Source organism: Alnus glutinosa, chromosome 2, assembly GCF_958979055.1.
Source record: "Alnus glutinosa chromosome 2, dhAlnGlut1.1, whole genome shotgun sequence".
In the NCBI taxonomy this organism is placed as follows: Eukaryota; Viridiplantae; Streptophyta; class Magnoliopsida; order Fagales; family Betulaceae; genus Alnus; species Alnus glutinosa.
This window is the reverse complement of record NC_084887.1, coordinates 19,659,385-19,683,957: the sequence shown is the minus strand read 5'-3', so window position 1 is coordinate 19,683,957 and position 24,573 is coordinate 19,659,385. Positions and strand designations below refer to the sequence as shown.

The 24,573-nt window shown below is 35.8% G+C and overlaps 2 protein-coding genes across 2 annotated transcripts in view; both read right to left on the bottom strand.

The window, feature by feature from the left end:
- Positions 1-862: 862 nt before the first annotated feature.
- LOC133861754 (protein CYSTEINE-RICH TRANSMEMBRANE MODULE 6-like) lies at positions 863-2,474 on the bottom strand. The gene is made up of 4 exons (XM_062297552.1): positions 2,248-2,474; positions 1,466-1,616; positions 1,262-1,327; positions 863-1,042 (listed from the first exon to the last, which is right to left on the bottom strand). The coding sequence occupies exons 1-3, from the start codon at positions 2,273-2,275 to the stop codon at positions 1,282-1,284; spliced, it is 225 nt and encodes a 74-aa protein (XP_062153536.1). The 5' UTR covers positions 2,276-2,474; the 3' UTR covers positions 863-1,042; positions 1,262-1,281.
- A 4,347-nt stretch (positions 2,475-6,821) lies between these two features.
- Positions 6,822-24,573, bottom strand: part of LOC133861553 (twinkle homolog protein, chloroplastic/mitochondrial) — a 30,868-nt gene continuing 13,116 nt past the window's right edge. Inside the window, exons 7-23 of the mRNA XM_062297339.1 lie at positions 24,055-24,138; positions 23,485-23,565; positions 22,230-22,295; positions 22,031-22,147; positions 21,130-21,177; positions 20,960-21,045; positions 20,749-20,809; positions 18,619-18,801; positions 13,790-13,921; positions 12,766-12,827; positions 11,652-11,735; positions 10,942-11,073; positions 8,715-8,811; positions 8,509-8,643; positions 8,361-8,428; positions 7,524-7,612; positions 6,822-7,248 (exon numbers count right to left, since the gene is read on the bottom strand). Coding sequence (XP_062153323.1) covers positions 7,244-7,248; positions 7,524-7,612; positions 8,361-8,428; positions 8,509-8,643; positions 8,715-8,811; positions 10,942-11,073; positions 11,652-11,735; positions 12,766-12,827; positions 13,790-13,921; positions 18,619-18,801; positions 20,749-20,809; positions 20,960-21,045; positions 21,130-21,177; positions 22,031-22,147; positions 22,230-22,295; positions 23,485-23,565; positions 24,055-24,138 — 1,530 coding nt within the window. The 3' untranslated portion in view covers positions 6,822-7,243. The remainder of the gene's footprint in view (positions 7,249-7,523; positions 7,613-8,360; positions 8,429-8,508; positions 8,644-8,714; positions 8,812-10,941; positions 11,074-11,651; positions 11,736-12,765; positions 12,828-13,789; positions 13,922-18,618; positions 18,802-20,748; positions 20,810-20,959; positions 21,046-21,129; positions 21,178-22,030; positions 22,148-22,229; positions 22,296-23,484; positions 23,566-24,054; positions 24,139-24,573) is intronic.

Sequence of the window (24,573 nt, the reverse complement as noted above, 5' to 3'; positions counted from 1 at the left end):
AGAAACACCCTCATATTTTTTTTATCCATGATTCAAAGAGCATAACAATTAAGCCAGAAAACCTTTAAAAATAAATAATAATAATAAAAAAAAAACATAAATTACAAATTCATAACATAAAAAACATAAATTGCATAAATATAACATATTGATCATAAGTGAATGTTGATGGTGTTGTATTGAATATATTAATTATATATATATATATATATATATATATATATATATATATATATATATATATATATCAAGGGCATGCGGATACAGTTAAATTTTTTTATAAAAATATAAAAAATAATGAATTTTAGGTAAACTTTAAATTGATTAGTTCTTTTAGAGTGATAGCGGAAATGTGGCTAACGCTTTTCTCTATGTCATTACAAATGGTATTAGAACCACCTAATAATGCCAAGGCATGTGGTACTGGAGCGCTGCATGACATGGCCCTGACAAAGACGTCAGGAGTTTAAGAGTGAAAATTTGTAACATTCCAGTCGCATATTAGAAAGATGAGTAGCCCACATAGAGTGGGTGATTTATAAAGATAATCATAAGTATTAAGTCCCACATTGCATAACTATTAGATGAAACTGGGCTTTATAATGAATTTTAGAAGAAAAAAAAACTCTAAATTGACTACTTCTTTTGAGGTAATAACACAAATATGACTAGCTTTTTTCTCTAGGTTGTTGCTTTTACTTGTTTCTTCTTTTGGGTACAAAGAACTTTTTTCTTGATTTGGGTACAAAGAAATTTGCAAATGACAATCTTACACACTTGCCACATCAGTTTGGGTGGTGCAAGTTGAGAGAGAGAGAGAGAGAGAGAGAGAGAGATAGGCATTGACGCATTGTGTACAATCTAAAGCAAGCAGTAAAGTACTCTACATACTACTATAATAAAGAACAACACATACAAGAAGAAGAAGAAATCAACCTCTAAAAAGAAATACAGTACTGGTGTAAAAATAACAAAACAAGAAGAAAATGAAGTCAAGTATCCTATCACATGGTCGACTTTCACATAGAAGGAATCCAAAAGTCTGTACGAAAAACAACAAATAAATAAAAGAAGATGAGAAATGTTAGATTTCCTTCTAGTGTTTTTTTTGTGTCCTTTTATGCTGACATGACACTTTCTTTTCTTTTTTTAATAAAAATAGGAGAAAAAAATCAACATGCATGTAGTTTTTCTTTATTAAAAAGAATGTGTCATGTCAATATAAAAAAAATCCCAAAAAAACATTAGAAGAAGCTCTAACATTACTCTATATGTCGATGATTAGAAGCATGCGTCCAGTGCACAGCAGCAACACAAGGCAGCCAAACTGCGCAGTAAACAAATACACAAATCAGAATGCCACTCGTTTAATCTGAAAAGTATATCAATAATATCCAACAAAATAAAATTTAAAAAAAAAAATGCATGAATAAAAGAAATAGGATTCAGGAGATAGAGGGCTTACCATCCCTTCAACATGCCATCGCCCCTAGACTTGGTTTCCACCGGAGGAGGAGGATTCTGAGCATTAGAGTAGCCGGAGCCATCTTTTGTAGGATACCCAGCCGGTGGTGGAGCCACTACATAAAGACCTTGTGAACTTGGAGGATATGCCGCTGCAAATTTTCAAACCCACTCTATCAGTCAATATAATACATAATTCAATAATAAACTTGTACAATAAACCCTCTACCTTGTATGTATTTAGAGATGTAGAGCAATATTCTTAGAAAATATTAGAAAACAGAAAAATGAAATGTTTTAAGGTGCCTTACAAAAGTCGATTTTCTTAAGAAATTATTTATCCCTACTAGAAAGGGTGTACAAAGGGTTACCACAAAAATATTTCTCGAGTTACGTTTTCCACAAACAAAACTAAATCCAAAAACTTTCATGTATATTGTCTATTTTAGCAAGAGACAAAATTCAAAATTTAAAGTACAAAGTCCTAAAACAGAAGAAAATAATTTTTTTTTTAATTTTTTTTTGTGTTTTTTTAAAACTGGACTGCAATATATTATATATATTGTATTAAATAGCAATTATTTACATTTGTTTACTAACAGTTACCTTATTTCATTATTAAATATTAATCCAACAATCATAAACTATTGTTTTAACAAATACTTAATTGTAACCATCAAATCAAATAATTATAAATAATTATTGAATAATATTCCGTAGATCATAATTATTTAATTTCAACCGTTAAATCGTTTATCCTAAACAGCATCGCCTATAAAATACCTGCAGGCTGATGATCACTTGAACTCATCTTTGAAAGATCTTCAAAAACCAACAAAAGATATATATTTGTAAGAAAAAAAAAAAAGGGAGATTAAGAGAAGATGAAAATGTGTAAAAGAATTGAGAGATTAGGTTTGGGTAGAGTAGACTAAGGTTTTATATATAAAGTTTCTAATTAGGAAGCCACGGAGGGCGGCTAATGGCTATAGCGCGTGGCGAGGTATAACTGTGACGACCGGAGTTTGCTCTATTTATTAATGTACGTATTTACTATTTATATCTGATTTCTTAACGCGCCATTATGAGCCAGTCCACGTCGGCAAGATATACACGACACGTGGCATACATCTTTTGTTTGTATTTCATCCTCAGATGACAGCTGTCACGGAACTTACAAGATAACCTTTTCCCTTCAATCATGTCTCACAAGTGCGGCGCCTATTCCTTACTCTTGGGTTTTCCGAAACCTTCTTGTACGTGTCTGAATTCAGCATAACCTTCGTATAAGTTCCAGATTAATGTTTCAATAGTTCACAAGTAGGGATCAGGTGACTGTTCGTGTTAAGTGTCGGGTGTGGGTCGTGTTGAGACATAAATATAAGATTACATAAATCGAATCCAACAATTTTAATGTTCTAATTTTGTATTGGAATCGTATCGAATTCGTGAGTTATGTCAAAAATTAAATGGCATTATGTCGCGTGTCGGATTAAAGCCGTGTAAAAGTATGGATATAAGATTGTATTGATTAACCCTAACCTGATCCATTTAATTAAACGGATCAAACTCCTTAACCCTAACCTTTTAATTATGTGTTGGGTTTGTATCGAGTTCGCGTGTCATGTAAAAAATTGACTACCCTAATCAACAGTGATAGGCTACCTCAGAATAATCAATTTTAGGCTATGTTTGTTTTGGCATAAACGATCTAGTTATTATTGAACTTACCATTTTCTGCTATTTGTTTGCGGTCTTAAAAGTGGTTCGAAAAATATTTTTCGGTGTTTCACTCATACAGAAAATCAACGAATATTTATTATACTTTCATTCAATCATATTATCCTAAATATCAATTTTTATTGATAAAATAAAAATATTAATATAAAACAACTAAAAATATCAACCTAAAAATTATGTTTAATTAAAATATAGACATGATAATAATAGGATGATATTAAATTAAGAAAACGTGATGAATCATCTTTAGCCTTGCATTAAAGTAATATACAACTATACAAGCAACCTAATCCAGCATCTTCAATTAGGTTCTACGGTCTACTTGATCACAAAGACATAGCCCTTGGGGAAGTAGATGGGGGAAGTAGGTTCTAGGTTGGGGCACAATAGTATAGTTTAAAAAGGATGTGAATGGGGAAGTTGGTAGCTTTGCCGTATCTAATCCTCTTTCTTACTTTAAATGGTTTTAAAAGCATCATCGAGATTAACAAAAAGTCAAAATAAAAGACAATACTATTAAAAACACTTATACACTTAAAATTTGATTCCTACACTACATCATCACAACAACCACACAACAACCCCTACACAATAGGGTGTGTAGGGCTTACCCTCATGTGAAGAGTTGTGTGGTTTTTGTGTTGGTGTTATAAATTTAACATTTTCCTATCCACTTATCCCAAAATCTTTTTGATAAAAAATTACTTCAACCATTTAATTTATATTTTAATACTTCTTTTAACGTATGAGTTTAAAACTATCCTATAATTAGTGAGGCCCTATAAGTAAAATATTTAATTTAAATTGAGAGGTGGATGACGGATACAATATTCAAACTCAAGCTCTTTACTTTGATACAATATTAAATCATTACTTGTCCCAAAAATTTATGCTTCCGTTTCGACGTAAAATGTTTTCCGCTGTAAAATATTTTTAGGAAAATCATTTTTCACAAAAAACGATTTCCCTAAAAATATTTTTCGACATTTGGCTCGTACCAAAAAATTACCAATGATGAAAAACATCCGGCAACGAAATTCCAACAATGGTGGCCGGAATCCTTCAACGGTGTGCCGGACTCCATCCAGTTTCGTTGGAATCAGGCAACTATTTCGGATTTCGAGCAATTTTACCAAAATTCAGAGACACTGGTCAAATTCTGCTAAAGCTCTGGAATCCGAAATCTGCTAGGCCAGATTCCGACGAGTGGCCAAAATCTAGCACCAGATTCTGGCAACTCTGGCCAGATTCCGGCAAACTAGCCGAAATTCGACAACAGCTGCCAGATTCCGGCGAACTGGCTAGAATCCTGCTGATAATGTTGGATTCCAGCCAGTTTGCCGAAATCTGCGTCGCTAGAATTCGGCGACAGTTGCTGGATTCCGGTAACTCTATCTAGTTTTTGGCAAACTTTTTGAAATCCAGATCACCGGATTCCGACAACGATGGCCAAAATCCAGCCAGTACCGCAGAATTTCGGTATTCGGATCGTAAAATTCGGAGACCTTCGGCTGCAAATTCGAGCTACCAACAAACTCCAACGTCCGACAATGATGGATTCCTACAAACATACGTGCAAGAATAAAAAATTTAAATTCAGAAAAAATTTTACAGTTTTTAAAATCGTAAATTGTTTTCAAAAAATATAAGAAATTTTTTCGGTCAAATTAAAAAATAATTTACGTTGAACATCATTTTCATCTGCACAATACTCTGAAAAATACATAAAATATTTTACATCCAACGAAGCATTAAACTGATAATAAAAAATAATTCCCAAGCACGGCTTGTGTTTGAAGTCATACTGGGTAGATCAAATCCTTGCAGTGTTTAGGTTTTCGGTAATTAGTCAATGGCAGATCTTGAGGTGGGTGCAGAAATACATGCATTTGATTCAACCTAAAAGAGAGACTGACACAAGTTGTCAAGTTGATGGGATAGATTGTAGGAGCATCCAAATTCTTTACTACTACTCCTTTAGAATGCTCTGATTATTCAAAGCAAAACAAAATGCTACTTTCTGGGGAAGAAAAAAAGGGCCTTCACAAATCCTACAATGGAGTCTATTTCAGTTGATGTTGCAATGCCGCTGGAGTCTTCTCCATGTCATCAGACCTTTTCTCTCCCTTGACTAATGAGGGGGCTACTTTGGCTCTTTTCAGATCAAAAACTTCAATTTACAGATGCTCCAAAAAACAATTTTTCTTTTTTTTTCCCCTAATCAAACGGGAAAAATGTTACAAGGAAGCGAAAAAACCAAGAGGGGTGAGCTTCCCGACAACAAACCCAAACAAAAATACAGTATAAAAAATTAAGATTAATAACTATGTTGTTTTAAGCATCCTTTCACCAATTTGTTTAAGCATGGTTTATTTCTCTACTAGCAGTATCTCCAGCAGTATTATGTAAATTTACCTAACCAAAAAGTCTAATTCTTTACTTTAACCACTGTTTTTTTCTATTTACACTCTAACAAGTTCTTTATTCTCTTCTCTGCTTTCTTTTAAATATTATTTTTCATTATTTTTGCTAATATATTCTTGCTAACACAGTAACACTCCTATTTTCAAACATTCATCTTTTCTAACGATCATATTTTCCAACGGTCTATTTTTCCAACTAGATTGCCAAAAAGTCACAAAAACGTAAATGCCACGAAGTCACAAAAACGTGTTCACTTTAAATGCCACAAAAGTCACAAAAACGTAAATGCAAAGAATTATTGTAGAGAAACAATAAATACATGGAAATTCTGCACAAATACATGCTAAAATGACTTCAAGCCTGCATATTCCTTGTGAACCATTTCAAACTTTGACAGTAACATATCATCCAAGAACCAAACAACATGAGTTGAAATATCTGTTATTGAGTTAGAGAAACCCAAAGCTTTGATTTGTAAAAATCAATGGAAAAAGATCATATCTAGTGCAAGAGAGATGAGAGTACCTAAACTTTCCGGAGAGGAAGAGGTGCGAGAACTCCGATGGCACGACAGTGAAGGAGCCTAGGCGGAAAAAGAGCGAGATTGTGTTGAACAACGTTCGAATCTGTGTTCGGGAAATGTCAGGGGTGTGAGGCAATGGAGTTGGCAGACATTTTACGCTCGGGAAAGATATCATCCTTGGTCAACCTAAAACGTTTTCGGTTCGACCAAGATTTTCAACCGCACCAAACACTCAAAATTGAAAACAAAAAAAAAAAACATTTTCTGGAAAAGGTTTTACACCCAAACAAACGGAACCTTAACGTTATAACCAAGTTCAATATAACAACTTGTGCCTCTATATGTCATTGACCTAGTGACTCACTACCCATTTTTTTGGCTTTTAGAACCTCTTGGAAATTTTAGTATCAGCCCATAAACCTTCTTTTGACAGAGGTGGGTTGGGGTAACCTCTTCAACTAACATTAGTTACAGGTGTTGGAATTGCATTCATTGGTGCATGTAATCTGTATGATTAGATTCTTTAATCAAGCATGTGTTGTACATTTATTTAATTGGCCACAACAATAGCCACGGGATGATAACCAAATTAACATGGCTACCATTGCTTGTGGCAGTTGTTCATTGATTAATTTATGCTACCAATCCAGACACTGGGTACATTGACTAATTGATGAGAAAAAGAAATTTGGTTGTTAAATATAACCAGATATTACACAAAATAGATAAGATAATACAAGTTTACACAACCTAAATCATATTATACAAAATTATAGATCATCAAATGATCCTTCTCCAAAAACAAGTCTCTAATCATCAAAAATTGCAACCCACCCTCCGGAATAGTAAGTTGACCATAATCTGATCAACTGTCAATGCTCAAATACTTCTGATTTTCATCTCTCACCACCATTGTTATGCACAAGTGAAAGCACCCACAGCCATTTGAGTTGGTGGAACTCTGGCATTAGAAAACTCGCCTCGAGTTGAGGGCTTATATTTCGGCCGATACGACTGCTCATACACTTTCTTAGTAATCATATCATCACCTCTCGTTGCCAGATGGTTCATCAATATCCATGAATTCACCAGTTACCCTACACAAGTACATCAATGTTGCCACCATTAATTTTTTTTTTTTTTTCTCCATATAACATACATAATAGAAGGAAAGAGGAGGGGGGGCGATATAACAAGAACCACCAAATGTGTGATCTGAAGAATATGCGTCCTCAGAGTGGCAACTAGGTTATGCACAATAACATGCAATGAGTTTGTTTCCCTCTCTCTCTCTCTCTCTCTCTCTCTCTTCTTTTTCTATGCAATTCAAAATCACAAGATCATTTGCTATATGATTTCAGAGAGTAGATACCAGAATTTTTTCTTTTCTTTTTGTAAGTGGTTTGAACAATCCTCACGTTGCCAGACGGTTCATCAATATCCATGAATTCGCCAGTTACCCTACAAAAGTACATCAATGTTGCCACCATTAATTTTTTTTTCTCTCCATATAACATACATAATAGAAGGAAACAGACAATTGGGGGGGGGGGGGGGGGGGGGGGGGGGGGGGCACGATATAACAAGAACCATCAAATGTGTGATATGAAGAATGAGTCTTCAGAGTGGCAACTAGGATTATGCATGATAACATGCAACGAGTCTTTGCAATTCAAAATCATAAGATCATTTGCTATATGATTTTAGAGAGCAGATACCAGAATTTTTTCTTTTCTTTTTGTAATTGGTTTGAACAATCCTCCGAGATCTCAAAAGAACTAATTAAATTATTTTACAATTAGGCAATACTTTTCACCCAGAATATTTCTCGAGGAAATATTCCACTGAAGAGAGAGCAACTATCTCTTCTCTAATCCTCTTGTTCCATGGGAAAATAGTTAAAGAGTCCCAAGGCCAGGCAACATGCTACACGCTTAGGTGTTGTAAAATAAAATACAGCTAGCATATGTAATGTAGTTTTTTAATAATTCAGATTTAATTTTAAGTTTCTATGAGAAAGAGAGTGAAATTAAAGCTGAACCATTGAAAAAACTACAACACTGCACTGTAATTTTTTTTTTTACAGCATCTAAACCAAATCCAATTGATAAAAAGTAAATGCTGACAATATATTCAATGATTTGCCATAAAAATTCAGTCAATAAGAGCTAAATCCACGAGACTGCAATAGCAAAGATTAAAATCATACCTATTATAGCACAAGAAGGCATCACCTATGGTTCCAGCAACCTTATTCCGAACCTTCCGAACACAAACCTGGAAGTACAATTTAAGAAGTTCACAAATAGATTCCAATGTGCAATAATACCAACAACAAAAACAAATATAGTACTCACTTGTACTCTATCGATAGGCCCAGCCTCTGGATCCCGATTACGATGAATCACAATGCCATTGTCACATTTATTTATAAAGTGTGCACTTCCGCTAATATCATACATATTAGGAGGACCCCCAACCCATTGGTGCAACTGTAAAACAAAGGGGAGAAATTAGAAAGGAGAAGATAATCTGGAGCATACCAGAGGTCATGGTGGCCAACCTGTCTTGGATGTGCTACAAACCAAACATGGCAAGAGTGATGTTGAGCAAAGCGTTTGACTTTGGTAAGCATCTGACTCACATACTCTGTCTCAGTCCTGTCAAATAAATAGATTTTCAATGGAATGCAGCATAACACGACCGTCCAGAGCAGAATAGTAAGTGTGAGAAGAGATATCACTACAGATTTGAGGTTCACTAGTAACACTTTTGAAGGGGACTGCTCGTGTTTCTTCTTCTAAATACAGTGCATATACACATCAAAAACCAGGAAACCAATACAACAACTGTAATCAAGGACAGCAACAGGGATAGAAAGAAAACACGCATAGTTCGGAAGACACTAAAGAACCATTCTGCTAGTTACCACACTGGTTGCCGGAGCAAACATCACAGATGAGAACTTGAAACAAAAGTTTTAAGTCCAAGCATCCTCCTTTTGGGCAAGGGTATATGGGAGAAAGAATTCTAAAAGAAGAGAAGATTTCATCCAGTAAGCCGGGCAGGGTAAGAACCACAAGCAATTTGGGGTATCTTCAACAGAGCCATGATCACTAAGTGTCTTCCTATGTGAAGCTAAAAATCCAAGTCATGTTTTTTTTTTTGATAAGTAAAAATCCAAGTCATGTTTAACTCATCTATAATGCTAAGCAAAAGAAGATGTAAAAGCTTCAGCTCCATCATGGCGGGCGAAAGCCATAACTTGATTTGAAACAGGGTGCAAATGAGCTGAGCTGATTGTGGAGCTCTTAGGGTCAGCACAATGGCTATAAAGACTCAAAGCTTGACTCAAGCCAAAATATCTTTCTTCAAGCTTTGACTGGATTGCTGCTTGGATAGCGCGAGACCTGTTCAAGCTCTGCTTGGTAATGGAGGTTGAATGGTCATCTATTAAAAGATGATATGTCATATATATAAAAGCTAAAGTTCAAAGGCAAGAAAGATAAGGAGAAAGGCATAAAGCCTACAAGACATAATGGGAAGTCATGCAACTGGCACCAGAGATTACACGAGTTAATTCTTTGCCATTTTTTATGTATGTTATGACATATACTACATGAAAGTTTCAAATAAAACTGCTAATGTAAAAGCCAAGAAAGCAAAAAGATATTATACTTATGCTTATTATGCTTATGCCAGAAGATTGTATGTTAACAAGCCCACACAGGTCAAGCTTGTGCCTGCTCATATGAAATAAGCTTAAAAGAGGACTTCAGTTTGGCTCATTTATTAAAGAAACAAGGCAGAACAAGTAAATTCTTGAGCTGAAACCAAGCTACTTAAGAACAGTTCAGTCCATTGTCAGCCCTAATTTCAAGCAGTCATAAAGACGCACAGATTTCCATGGATGATAATCACTCATTACTCTTCACAGACCTCAAAAATCACATATCAATATGATACAGACCTACATGGGGCATCTATGACTCACTGCCCTCAATTACACTTTTTTCAGTGTGCTTCAAACAGAAAATACTGTCGCCAGAAAATTAGATACCAGAAATATGATTATACATCATCTCATGATAATGCAAATATGCTTGCGTAGACACTTTTGGCATTCCAGAAAGTAGTTTGTTGACAAAACAATACAGGGAAGAAGAATAGAAGAAAATAATGAATTTGTGGAAAACCACCAGAACACCAATTAACAACTGACAAATAAAGTAGAGCTGATATGGTCATGCCAAATTCTCATATACGAATTCACCATTAGCATTAGAATCTAGTCGAAGGTTTCACAAGGATGAGGAGAAGGGTGAAAAGGCATAAATTAAGTTCGCAAAATTCTGCCCCATTATTTACTTGAAAGATCTATCCCAAGAGCTGATGGCACGAGATGGATTTGTGAAAGCTCAAACAAAGTCATATTCACCGCCCAAATTTTCCTCAATTATACAGTGACAAACTACATCATATGTATAGTCCACTTGCTTTTAAAGTATCCCAGGAATTATACAGTTTGATGTGATAAATCCCTAAAACAAGATCTTAGTTAAAAGCATACAGCCCAACTGAAGAAGGCCTTTCAAATATGAAGAACTTACAATCTAAATTTATGGCCAACACCAAAACATGAATTGAATCTATTATAATTGAACCAAATAGAAAAAACACTTATTAATCAGCAGTACCTACTTTTGGGGTCCATGGTTTAAACCTTTTGCCATCTTTCACAACAATCATTATCAGGCTAGCTCAATATGATAGATGTTGAAAAGACTCACTGGTTTGCAGAACGCTGATGATCAATCTCATTGTAAGGATCAATTACAAGTCCACGCACCCCATGCCTCAGAACAGCTGCTTTTGCAAGATCAAGAACCCACTGAATACTTGGAAGGGAATCATCCTCGCACCTACAGCACAGCCACAAACATAACCAACACGAAAAAGCCATTTTCATAGGCGATAAAATACCATCAGTCTTAAACTAAAAGGCAACAATATGATCATACCTCAGCATACAAAAGCATCAAAAGTTTTTGTTCAGGGACTTTTTCCAGTAAACTATTCATATAAGTGTCGATCCTGATTGGCATTATTATATTCAATGCTTTGTATATCAATATGATTATAGAATGACACTTCAGTTTGCTTAGAAAAGGATTTTCTTCTTCTAGAGAAGTTATTTTTGAAACACTATATACCACAGGTTCTAGCATAACTGCCCCATGCAAAAGCATCTTTTGAGAAGACTGATCATCTTGACATTAAAACTGTAGTGACACACTGATCATGGCTCTTTAGAAAGACTAATTTTGCTAATCTATAAATGCAAAAACCAGGGCAAGCACAACAGAAATATAGATACAATCCAGCCATGACCAAAAGATGTTCAGGTGCAGTCTCCCACTGCATAATCACTAATAACAACATATAAGAACAGGTAACATTCCCCTATAGCCTGGAAAATGGTCTTCAAATTTCTAGTTACCTTATGAGATAAAATGTATCACTCAACCATTGCTTCCCGTTCTCAAACTCCTCAACAGTCATTCGTTCAGCAGATCCACCATAGCTACAATTAGCCAAGGGTGCAATACAAAGTTAATGATACGCGTATAAGGTAAAGATAATGTATGTAACTTAAATATTCAACACATAAATGAACTATGCACGACAATAAGTTGGTTCATAAATGACCAACACTCATAGGTTTTGATGGTAGGAGAATTCCATAAAAAGAATAATTTTCGTTGTCAGTTATATAGACAATTACTTTTTTTGATAAGTAGTTATGGACAATTACTATTCACAGTAGACAAAATACCTACTGTCAAGAGACAGAAGACGTAAAATAGAAGCCAGTTACTCATTATTACTGATAAAGTTGCCTAGGTCTAAAGAACAAACAAGCATGGACCATCATGTATCATTGTGGCTTCACCATAATTGGGGAAAGGCTGAAAAGGAAGAACTAATCTACCTGGACTCAGCGCTCAGCTATTATATACCCAAAATAACTAAGTTTGAAAGAAAGAAAAAGGAGGGGGGTAAAATTCCCTAATACTTAAGAGCACTAACAACAGACTCCCTCAGTCCCTAACTCCCATTCCCCTCCCTAAATGCAGGAAAAACTCCTAAAATGCCCCCTGCAACAAACTCCCTTGGTGTTCCCTAAACCAAGGGAAACCCAAGGGAACGATTTAGGGTAGCACTTTTGCTTCCCATACCATCATTTTATTCAAAAAAATGATTTCTCTTTCTTTTCTTTCCCTTAGCATTTATTTGAAAGAATATTTCAATGGTATAGGTAAAGGACAAAAGAAGCTATAGTTTATTTGAATAGGAAAGCAAAAAGTAGTTTGGTTACATAAATTTAAGGAAAATCTGAGGAAAGCTGCTGCTAGTGCTCTTAAAGTGCATCCTAAGCAAACTAGACAGATTGCAAGAGGTGCACAGGAGGTTTTTTTTTTTTTTTTTCTCTCTTGTTTGGGAAGGTGGTTGTAGGTTCATAGGTATGTGCATTTCCAATGGTAACCTTACTGCTACATTTTACAAACCCTATCTTTGTAAAGCAATAATGAATGACATTAGAACAAACTCACCTTGCATTAAAGAAAGGCTTCTTTATGTGTTTCTCCAAAAGTTTCCTTGCATGTTCCCGAACCTAAAGATCGCCAAATAGAGAGGGATTGAGATGAACAAGGATACAAAAGAGTACCAAAGAGCAGCAGGACAAGTGTCAAAAGTTTAAAAGGATATTTAATATATGCCTTAGAATACTTTACCCAATTGGGCAACCCTGATTAAAAACAGTCAGAATTAACACTTTCCAAATAAAGAGTATGACTGCTCGCAGGGGAAAGGTAAAGACTAAAACCCCAAACCCAAAAAAAAAAAAAAAAAAAAAAAAAAAAAAAAAAAGGGTACGCAATATTTTTTTTGTAAGAAAGGATATTCTCATTACTCCAAGAGATTCTGGCATAACCAAGCTGTCACAGGTAAAAGGAGCAGCAGAAAGACTGTCACCAAGATATAGATATAGCTAGTAAGATCAGCATTAATTAAGTTTATATGATTCATGCACATTCAATACGATCATAAAAAGAAGGAATAGCAAAACACAAGCTTTTAAGTGCGAGGACAATAATAAATCATTATGAACACACCACAAAAGAGTGGTGGCCCCCAGGGAAGGGAGGAGAGAGGGAGAGCAATTTATCACAGAATGGTAGGATCAATCAATCAGCATCTCAACCAATTTCAGGTAATTGGGTGACATAAAAGTACTTGTATGTGTTGTCTTGAGAGAAATTCATAACATAAAAGTACTTGTATGTGTTGTCTTGAGAGAAATTCATAGAATAAGAGTTATCAAAGGTGCCATACAGCTAAAATAAAGAATAATACAGTGAAGAGTTTGTCAAAGATTTAATATGAGAAATTCAACAACATATACAATGCTTTCAAACATTTCTTCTGGTTGTCCAAGTGACACTCTCTACAAGTCATTGAGTACAACACCCAGAAGGGAAAAATTCCCACACATAAATAGAAACATAAACCAAGATCAGAAGATCCCATATAGCAAATAATTATGAAGTCAAATTTGACCATAAACTACCTTACCTTGTTCTCCATAGAGCAAAGAGCAAATTTCCAACCAGTACTTTCATTAAGATTGCACAAGAGAGCATCAATCCACTCACTCTTGCCTGAATTAGGAACTCCAGTTACTATTGTCAACTCTCCTGGCACAACCTGATTAAAATATTCAAATTTAGAACAAGAGCAGACTGTATCCACACCACTACTCACCAACACTACCACACATCCATTCATGCTAGTTCTTTGCACTGATCTATATAAAGCATATAAAGGAGAACTCCCTCAATGGACATAAAAAGATAAGCAATCACACACTTTGCAAATTCCAAATAGCCAGTATGTTCTAACCAACTCATCTACCTGATCATTAATCAAAGAAATCTTAGAAATGGATGGGTGGTGTTCTAGTGAGGTTAATGGATCGCATGGGGTTGGTCTTTGGAAATTTTTCAGTAAGGGTTGGGGGGAATTCTCTAGATACACTAGATTTAAGGTGGGGGATGATTCCAAGATTAGATTTTGGCATGATGTGTGGTTTTGGAAGCAAACCCGAAGGTAGCATTTCCAGGATTATTTAGTTTAGCTTGCTTCAAAGACACTTCTGTGGTAGATCATGTACAGCTTTCTATCGACTCTCATCAATGGAACATTAACTTAATCAAGGCACCGGATTGGAAGGTGGCTGTCTTCACCACTTTTTTCAATTTATTGTATTCCTTCAGACCGAGACAGGGTGGTGAGGACAAATTGTGTTGGGCCCCTTTCAAGAGCGGGTTATTTGATGTCAAATCGTTCTATAATGTTCTTGTTGCCCATAACAGTTACCCTTCCCTTGGAGGAGTATTTGGCGGAATAAGGTTCCCATGAGAATCACATTCTTTGCTTAGTCGGTCACTTTAGGGAAGATCCCCACTTTGAATAACTTAAAGAAACGGCATCTCATAATGGTAGATTGGTACTGCATGTGGAAGAAGAATGGGGAATCTATAGATCACCCCATACTCCATTGCGAGACTACTTATGCCTTATGAAGCTCTATCTTCGGCCTTTATGGGTTAAAGTAGGTAATGCCTAGACAGGTTGTGGATCTCTTCGATTGTTGGGGAGGGAGAGTTGTTCTTCTCAAAGGGTAGCAGTAGAAAGATGATCATGTCTTAAGTAGTGTATTTGGAAAGAAATAAATTATTGTAGTTTTGAGGATTGCGAGAGAACATTGGTGGAACTAAAGGCCTTTTTCTTCAAAACTCTATACCACTAGACAGCCGCCTTTTAGTGCCTTAATGTTACTAGCTTCAATGATTTTCCTGATCTTTTTCCGTTTTTCCATTTATGTGTCTCTTTCATATACTACCTATATATTTGGGTGACATCTTTTCGCTAAATGATAAAATTCATTTACTTATAAAATAAAAAATAAAATAAATCTTGGAACATTTTTCAACATCCAACAAGGAAAAGAGTATTAAAACCACAAATGAATTCATTTCTTATTACCGTACAATCAGTATTTTCAAATTCATAATCCAGACCCAATAACACAAATCTCTTTCAGACCTTAACTATAGAAAATCACCAGACCAACCATGGTTTGTAGATTTGGGCCACACAAGGGGGCTTTAGAAGCTCAAAACTGGCAATCATATGAGGTTCTTCAAAACAGGTATTCAGTTTACGTACAAACTACTATGAATAAAAGTTAAGGAAAAATACAATTTAGCCCCCCAAACTACCACCCTTCTCTGAATGGCCCCCCAAACTACCAAAACCTTTGAAAAAGCTATTTTGGCAAAATATCCCCATAATACCCCTGCCATGTGTCATTTTTCAATTAAAAAAAAAAATAAACAAATTCAAACAAATTTAAAAAAAGAAAACAAAACAAAATTGAAAAATGACACGTGGCAGGGGTATTATGGGGATATTTCGTCAAAATAGGCATTTTTCATAGGTTTTGGTAGTTTGGGGGCTAGACTGCAAGCCTTGGTAGTTTGAGAGGCCATCCGGAGAAAGGGTGATAGTTTTGGGTGCCAAATTATATTTTTCCCTAAAAGTTATTACTGCACATAAACCAGTATTTTAAAAATAAAAAATTTCATTTAACAACCTTCAGCATAAATCAAAGTCAAGTTTATTTTTCTTAATTTCAACTAATTTAGAGTGGGTTATGCCATGAATGGTGCTGGAGTTGTTGACTAGTTGGGGCACGTCGTTTGGGTATGGTCCAGCTAAGGAAGATTGGCGGTTAGTTCCGTTGTATTTAATGTGGTGCATTTGACGGGAGCAGAATGCGCGACAATTTGAAGATGTAGAAACATCGATGGTGGAGCTAAGAAAGCATTTGATTAACATGTTATATATTTGAATAGACTCTCATCATAATTTGAATGTTTTTACTTATGCAGACTTTTTTTTCAAAAAAAAAATTATTTTCTATTTGCTCCCTTATTAGGGGCACTCTCATATACTTCATGTGTATTATGGTTACGCCCATCTATGCTTTATTAATGAATTAACATTACCTATCAAAAAAAAAAACAATGGACAAGGATGTCTTGCCAACAAAGGTGACTTGACAAGAATCATAAGACAGCTAATTTTTCAACTTTTTTTTTTAATTTTTTTATAGGTAAAAAGATAAATTTATAAAAAGCGTAAAAGCGCCCCTAAGCATATAAGAAATATACAAAAAGGACACCAAAACATGAAAAAGAAAGAAAAATAAAAAACACCTGCAAAACCCAAGAACAAAAGGAAACCCAAACACCCCAATAAGAACCAGCCCACAAAACCCAGAGACCATTACACCACAGCAAGGGCACTCTTGCCTTTGCTCCGTCTAGAACCAAAACCCTTAGTATCATAATTAATTGGGCACTCAAAAGTTTTTCATCTCTTTACTCCCTCTAAACTTAGGAGTGGAGACTAAAACCTTTTGATGCTGCACCACATCAATTTGAGCCAATAAATCCAAAAAGCCCTTCACATTCCCCTCGTGGGAGACCCCTAGAGTATGGAAACAAAAACCAACATCTATCGCAGCCCCGAGAGAACCACCAACCCCTTCAAAAACATCTCCTCTCGAAGATTCATCCACCTCTAAGGAAAACGGCAACAAAGGAAGGCTCCCAAGCCTTGGCGGGGCACCAACGCCCCTCATCTTCAGACCCACAGACCGAGCCGAAGAGAGAGGAGACCCACCTACTCTGCTTGGGAGAAGGAAGCCATGCTAAAGAAGGCTAGTTGTGGGAGTCTTACTGACCGTTCTCCCACCAGGCTCCGACGAGGGCTGGGCACCATGAGGCAGCGCCATCGGAGCACTGATCGCCGTCAAGTCCTCATCAATCAGAGAAGGGTCCACTCCCCAAAGAGAACGAGAAGCTTCCTGATAAGTCCATCCTTTTCCTCCGCCGAGGGGTCAACATCACCCTCTGTAACCCTGCAACTCGTTGAACTGTACCTAGAGCCATCAAAAACACAATATTACCTAGGAAACAAAACGATTGCTTCTCCAAAGCAAAACAATCCACCGGATGCCGAACCACCATGGAGCAGACCAGACCCATTAGAAAATTCTCCTCCAAAACTCCCCAAGCCACCACCTACCGCATTTCCATCTCAAACACTGTACGCACCAACACGCTTCTTCCCGTAGCCCTTGACAGAGACGGGAGCCACCGTACACACCACCTCTGCAAACAGCATAGACCCATCTGCCTCACCCATCTTCTCATCATCTTCAAGAAATGCCAAGACTCTAGATAGCTCGCCTGAAACACGACTCCAGCTCCGCCCATCACGTCCTTCAAGAAACAAAACCAAACCTCTCCGGCTACCCACGACGTAGACCGCCACCTCCAAGAAACGGCTGGACCTATTCCCACCTCTCCACACAATAGTCACCTTAGACCCCTCCTTAAAAGACTTGATGAAATCTTCAACCCAGGATTTCGCAAAACCTCTTCCACCATCAACAGCAGCCACGCAGTACAACGTGAGCCCAAAAGAACTACCCCTGCGAAAGCTTTCCGCTACCATGAGCTTTGCAGACCCTTGCCCCACCAAGAACAGAAAAGATTTAGCCTCCACATAGAACCAGCTCTCCATACCCAACCACAAACGTCGACCCCCGAAAGGGATCAAAACAAACGTGCCACCACGCACCGCACACATAATGAATCAATCACATGTCAACCAAAATGTAAGAGCAAAAGCTGAAATGTATTCTTTGGGGTTGCAGATCCTCTCTTTTCTTGACACTCCTTGACAAATTTGGAGTAGTGAAAGAGTAGAGGAAGAGAGTTGATGGCAATCTGAGGCTGAAAGCTAGCGGGACGCGCCTACACGCGCCACCATTTGCAAAGGGAGGGAGAGAGGGAGTGAGAGAGAGGAGAGTGTCCTTGGACCCGAGAGTTCTAGAACAATGTGGTTTTCTAATTTTTCAACTTAATAAAAATGGAATCTTGCAAAAGATAGAATTCAAGTTTCAAATGTTCTCCTTTTGGTAAGATCTAACCTTGAACATTTCAATTTGAAAGAAAAATTTAAATCTCTTAGGTGGAGAACCCAAACCTAATATAAAAATCACGTAGCCCTATAATCAAAAGGAATCATGGTTAAATTGTTTTTTTTTTTAGAAGTAAATCATGAGGTTAAATTGTAATCATGTAAGAATTAACAATATGGTCACCGGAGAATACCTTAAATCTGAAAAGTTTAACAAATGGTTCCCATAAATCATTACTTCTGTTTTGTTTTTGTTTTTTTTCTTTTTGGCCACCATAATCGCATTGTGTTATAGCCAGAAAATGCACATATACTTCAAATATTATATAATGCAGGTTTCTACTTACATTATATAACTCGTTCAAAGACCTCCACCCAGTTGGGAGACCAAACTCACTTCCATGAGCTCGGTGATAGTATGCATCAATTTCATCAAAGTAGTTTCTAAAGTTGAACAATCCACGTATAGGGTATAATTCAGCATTCTCAATTACTTCCTTCAGTACATCAGCACCCAAATACATGAGAACCTGTGACCAAAATTACTAGGGATAAGGATTAGTATAGAGAAATCAGAGCAAAATAACCGAGATAAAAACTTAAAATGTCATTTCAGAACAAATTACCCTGTGAAGGCCTTCATAAAGTCAGATATGCTAGAACATGCAGCATGAGAAACAGAAAAGTTTTATCCCAAAAACTAACTCAATCTTATTATAGTAAGAATATTAGAGTGTGTTTGTATAAGTTTTCTAAAAGAGTTTTTAAAAATTAAACATGAAGTGTCATGGCAGGTCCATATTTGAAAACTTGTTTGGATAAATATGTTTGGAAAGTGTTTCTCAAAGAAAAAAAACTAAAAAGGGAAAACTACACTTACCGCCATCAATCTACTACCCAATGTCCCCTCCCTCCCATGAGGAAACTTCGTTAAGTTAGACGACAACCGCATCACGTGACCTACACGTGATGTAAAATATCCATTATGCCCCCATGAAATTTATAAAAATACAACTATACCCTTAATTTAATTTATAAAAGAAAATTCGCTTGGTGCTAACCAACAACCAAGCAATGGGTCTCACACAACCTGCGGCCTGCTAGTGAGTCACAAATTTTCTATTGCCTTCTTATGTTTTTCTGTTTTTTTTTTTCTAAATATTTTGCCTTTTTCTAAATTTTTATCTTATGCAAAGTATTTTTGTCATTTTGGTCGCATGAAATGTCTATTATACCCCCTCTGATAGGATTTAAAAAAAGTGGGACATTACAACCAGAGTGCTAGATTGGTAGGGTACATTAAACAAATTAAAAGATTGGTGAACATTTGTAGTTTCCCCAAACTGAAAAGTGTTGAATGTAATATTGAAAACAATTTTTCAAAACACAAAGAAGGCAAACAAATATAGAAAATTACTGAATCACAACCTGAATTTTGAGCCTTTATCAAATTGCTCCATGAGTTTCTATTTTTATCATTTAACTCCTTGAGTTTGTCCCCATCCACTTCTGTATAGATTCTGTATTTTTTTGACAAATCCCATACAGGAAAAAAAAAAAAAAAAAAAAAAAAAAAAAACTATACTCTTTTCTAAAAGAATAACAAAAAGAAAAAAATCAAAGTGAAGGAGGTGGCCCCCACTAGTAGAGGGGGTGGAACCACAATCCACTTCCGTATAGATTCCGTTATTTTTTTGACAAATTCCATACAAATTTCAATAAAAATAAAAAATAAAAAATTACAACTATACTCTTTTCTAAAAGAATAACAAAAAGGAAAAATTCAAAGTGAAGGGGGATGGCCCCCACTAGCAGAGGGGGTGGAACCACCCTCTCACAGAGGGGTTGCTTGCAGCCACCCCCTCTAACAAAGGGAGTGTGAGCCACCCCCACTGACACAAGGGGTGGGCCACCCCTATGATAGAAAGGTGGCTCAAAGGGTGCCTCTTTGCCAGTGAAGGGGCGGCCTCCACTTGTTACTATACATGAAAGACTAAACAATGTCAAAGGTGTTTTTCACTTGTTTTTGAAATACGGAGCACGTGTTTTCAAAAAATTCTTATATGAAGATGGGGGGGAAAGTTTTCTAAAAGTGCTTTTTATTGTCTTCTAAAAAGTGTTTTGTATTTTGTGTTTCGAAAACATATATTGAAAAGAGTTTTATGTGGGGATCACATCTAAAAACTTGTTTGGATAACTATGTTTGAAAAGTGTTTTCAATGTATAAAAAGTGAAGACGTTTTTTGAAAAGTCCAGCAAAACAAGCTCTAAATTTTTCATCGATGCATCTTTTATATAAAATTCCCACTACCCTGCCTGTGTGCTTCATGCATTACAATTATTTGCAGAAGGCCTTTAGTTGGTCATCAAGGGTACTTCTAATGAGCTAAAGATAAAATTCAAAAATATAATATAATATAATATTAAATGAATTCCATCAATAATTACATACATATACACATATATTAATAACTGACCTCATTCGCATCTTTAAAATGGTCTACTTCATTTTTCTTTGGCCAAGTTACGCGCCAGCATCTGCAACCACACGGTCAACAGAAGGTTATTGTTAAGAAGCCTTCAAAAGATTGTTTCAGATTTATGGTAAAAATAAAAAAAATAAAAAAATAATAAAAAAATAATAAAAAAATAAAAATAAAAAAGATATCTGGAGACATTCATGTAAACCTTTCCCTTCCAAGGCGGCGTGCAAGCTCTTCAGCTAAAGCTTGACCAGGTAGATCCCCATCAGTGGCGAGTATAATGCGTGATGCCTATCAATATAAATAAATTATGAAAAACTAAGCTTTATAAAATTACAAGTTCTAATTAAAAACAGCAGACCTATATCAATCAACCTTCTGTAAGTACTCTTTGCAGTTCCACAGATACTGATACTTTGTGTCCTAGTTTACAAAATACAAAGAAAGGCATCAGATGGAAATTTAAACATGGGCTGATATTACAACTATCCAATGACAAGAATGCAGCAGAAACACATATGTAGAGACTGCTTGCGAATGTAAATTAAGTGAGACATATCTCTCCATGTGAATGAAGCTTATACTATATTTTCTCATTCATAAAAGAACACAAGCAGCAAAAGTGAAGCTTATGGTACTGCAAATAAATATAATAGGGATTAATTACACAACCTCCCTCAAGGTTTGGAGGAATACCAGACTTGCTTCCTACTTTCAAAGTGACATTCCAACCCCTGAAGTTTGTAATCCATATTACAGGTACACCATTACGATCCCTCATGCGCCATTACAAACTACAAAATAGTCTTTTTTTCAAATTATATTCTCGTACACATTAACCTCAGACTATGGTTACTAACTACTTTGGTTAAATGATGAGGAAATTTAGAAAAAAAATACTAACAAAAAAAATTAGGGGCACAGAATGTCATTTCTAAAAATAGGAGATAAGTCCAAGTCAGAGTAATTTACAAAATAATGAACATATATAGATGTTGGAGTATGTGTTGTATCTATTAAGTAAGATAATTTTTTGATAATAAATCCTCCTCGTCATTCAACGAGGGCAACTTCAAAGTCAATAAATCTTCCTCGTTGAAAGAAATATGCCTCATGGGAGTATATCCGACATTTGTGGACACTTCAAAGTCAATCACAAAGTTGGTATTGGTTGAGTGCCTCCACATACACTTTCTTAACAGAAACATGACTAGACTTAACAATCATAAAAATCTTAATCCAACTGACAGCTCAGAATTTTAAGGACGACAAAAACCTTTTCTTCAGGTGGCAACTCCTTTCCGGAAACTGATGGAGGGGCACCATCTGGGACACTCACACAATTGCAGAACCCAGCTTCTTCCATCGCAAGCTTGTCCATTTCACCTTCAACCTATACTGATTAAGTTAAATAATGAACATGAGGTGATATCATCATGATTTCACCTAATATGACAGAAGAATGGAAGACATACAATGATGATTTCACTTTTTCCTTGAATATCATCGAGCCCATAAAAGATTTTTTCACAATCTGTTTCCTGAAATAAAAGCATAAAAATAAGAAAATCAATTCATTTCTACTTCAAACATCAAAATAAAAAAATACATGGGTAAGGGGAAATATAAAAAACATTAGAATCTCAAGTCCATGTTTAATACATGGGTAAGGGGAAATATAAAAAAGTTCACAGACCTAAGTAAACAAATATTAACATTTAATTAATTTCTGGAGTCCCTTTTCCACAAAAGACTCCTGATTAGACTACCATAGTCAACAGATGGCTTCCACTCAGATATTTCACACCAATTAGAAGCTTTCATCATTCAATCAGGCAGACTTTTGAGCAAATGAGATTTCCTTGAAAGAATTTCACCTATTGGACGTTTGACCAAACAGTCTAAAAGACATTTATAATAAATACTAGGACAAATATCAAATAACCACCTTGTGTTTTGGCCAGTTTTTACTTCAAGGCCTCGGTTTTGCAATTTTTTTTTTTTTTATTTCATTACCTCAATCTATCCATATTAATACGTGGCCTCCGTCCCATTTTCCGTAAATTGATAACAGAAAGTGTGTAAAATTACAATTATGCTCCCAACAGGAAATTACAATATTCTGTCAACCTCCATGGCTGATTTGTACCTCCTCCATTGTTCTCCACAGCCATGGTGGCTAACATTGAGGTTCCACCTCCATGGCCGTGGAGAGCAGCCATGGAGGTCAACCTATGTGGCCGTTGAGAGCCAGGACGTCCAACCTTCACCTCCATGGTAGCCATGGAGTTGGACCATGGCCGTAAAGGGCCATGGAGGACCATGGAGGTACCTTCATGGCCATAGAGGACCAGGAAGGAAGTCCAACCTCCGTGGTGGCCGACGGGTAATGCCAACCCAGCTATAGAGAGTTTTCTTTTTCTTTTTCTTTTTATCCTTTTTCTTGTTTTTAGTTTTCTCATCTAAACGGTACAATTGTAATCTCATATGTTTTCCATTATCTATTTGACAGAAAATGGGATAGGCTGTGAATTGCAAAAGTGGAATAACCTAAGGTAGTGAAAAAAAAAAAGGAACTAGGCCTTCAAATAAAAATCTGCCAAGTTGATTATATGATATCTTCCCAAAATACATGTTATAACATTAAGCATGCTTTTTTTACACTAAGCTGATAAAACATTCCATGTTATTATTGATTTAGACAGCTAGAGTAACAATTATTGCTCAAACCTGCCAAAAATTCTTCTTGACGTCCCGATACTTGCAATTAACAAGCATGTTATTTCGCCAATAAGTAAATGCAATTGCTATCTGCCAATAACATTTCAAAAGCAATCAGAAAAGACAATTGTTGTCACATTTAGACTAAAACAACCAGAATTGTATATTTGCCATGTGAACAGAAATAATCTTGTCCAGAGTTTACCATATAGAACTGAGTTTCATGCTTTCAGTTTCACATGATAAAAACTACACTCTTTTCTTTCTTCACAATGGACAAGAATCAAAGTGCCATTTTCTTTGAAATCAACAGATGAACTTATTTTCTTTTTTCCCCTCTTTAATTTTCTTCACCGTAAGTATCAATTCTAATTACTCATTGTTCAGAAAACTAACAAATATATGCTACTGGGGAGTTGGATTCTAAGAAATGAAACCAGACAGATGATCAAAACAACCCACACCATCTAAATCATTATAATGTGCACATAAATATCCTGTTCTAATCTAGACACAACTAAGGTCAACAATATGATAAACAGGTATCGGGTTTCCTTTCAATTCAGTAGTGACGTGGACCTGATCACCAGATCTCTTCTGCATAACACGATTTTTCTCCAGTGTTTCCCTTGATATTAATCTCTCAGAGAAATAAGCAACTAGCTGAAATAAGACAAATAAGATTATATTCAGTACATTGAGTAAGGCAAACAGAATAAATCTACTGAGAAGGTAGCAGGTGAGATCATCACAACCTAGTAAAATCTATACTAGAACTTGAAAGAAAAACAAGCATATCTAACGCATAAAGAAGACTTTTCGTCATATAGGAGAGAAAGGCTTTGATTTTACATTGCTTGCATTGCATACATTCATAGCCTTGTAACATGCAGTAAGCATAAAATAAAAGCAAACATGATAGATATTTGGCAATCAACTTTTACTACTTAATTCATCAATTAGATATTAATCATTGAATATAAAGAAAATAACAAGCATTTCAGGATAAAGAACTAGGGATATTTCCTCGAACTAAACATGCTAGGACTAGCTAAATGGAAAACAACAAACCAAAGTAGTAAGTGAAATGGAAAAACT

Excerpts from the sequence above, each read along its gene's own strand:
- LOC133861754 (XM_062297552.1), bottom strand. The coding sequence starts at position 2,275 with ATGAGTTCAAGTGATCATCAGCCTGCAG. Across the intron at positions 1,617-2,247 it reads AAGTGATCATCAGCCTGCAG|CGGCATATCCTCCAAGTTCA; the intron begins GTATTTTATAGG and ends GAAAATTTGCAG. Across the intron at positions 1,328-1,465 it reads GATGGCATGTTGAAGGGATG|TTTGGCTGCCTTGTGTTGCT; the intron begins GTAAGCCCTCTA and ends TTTACTGCGCAG.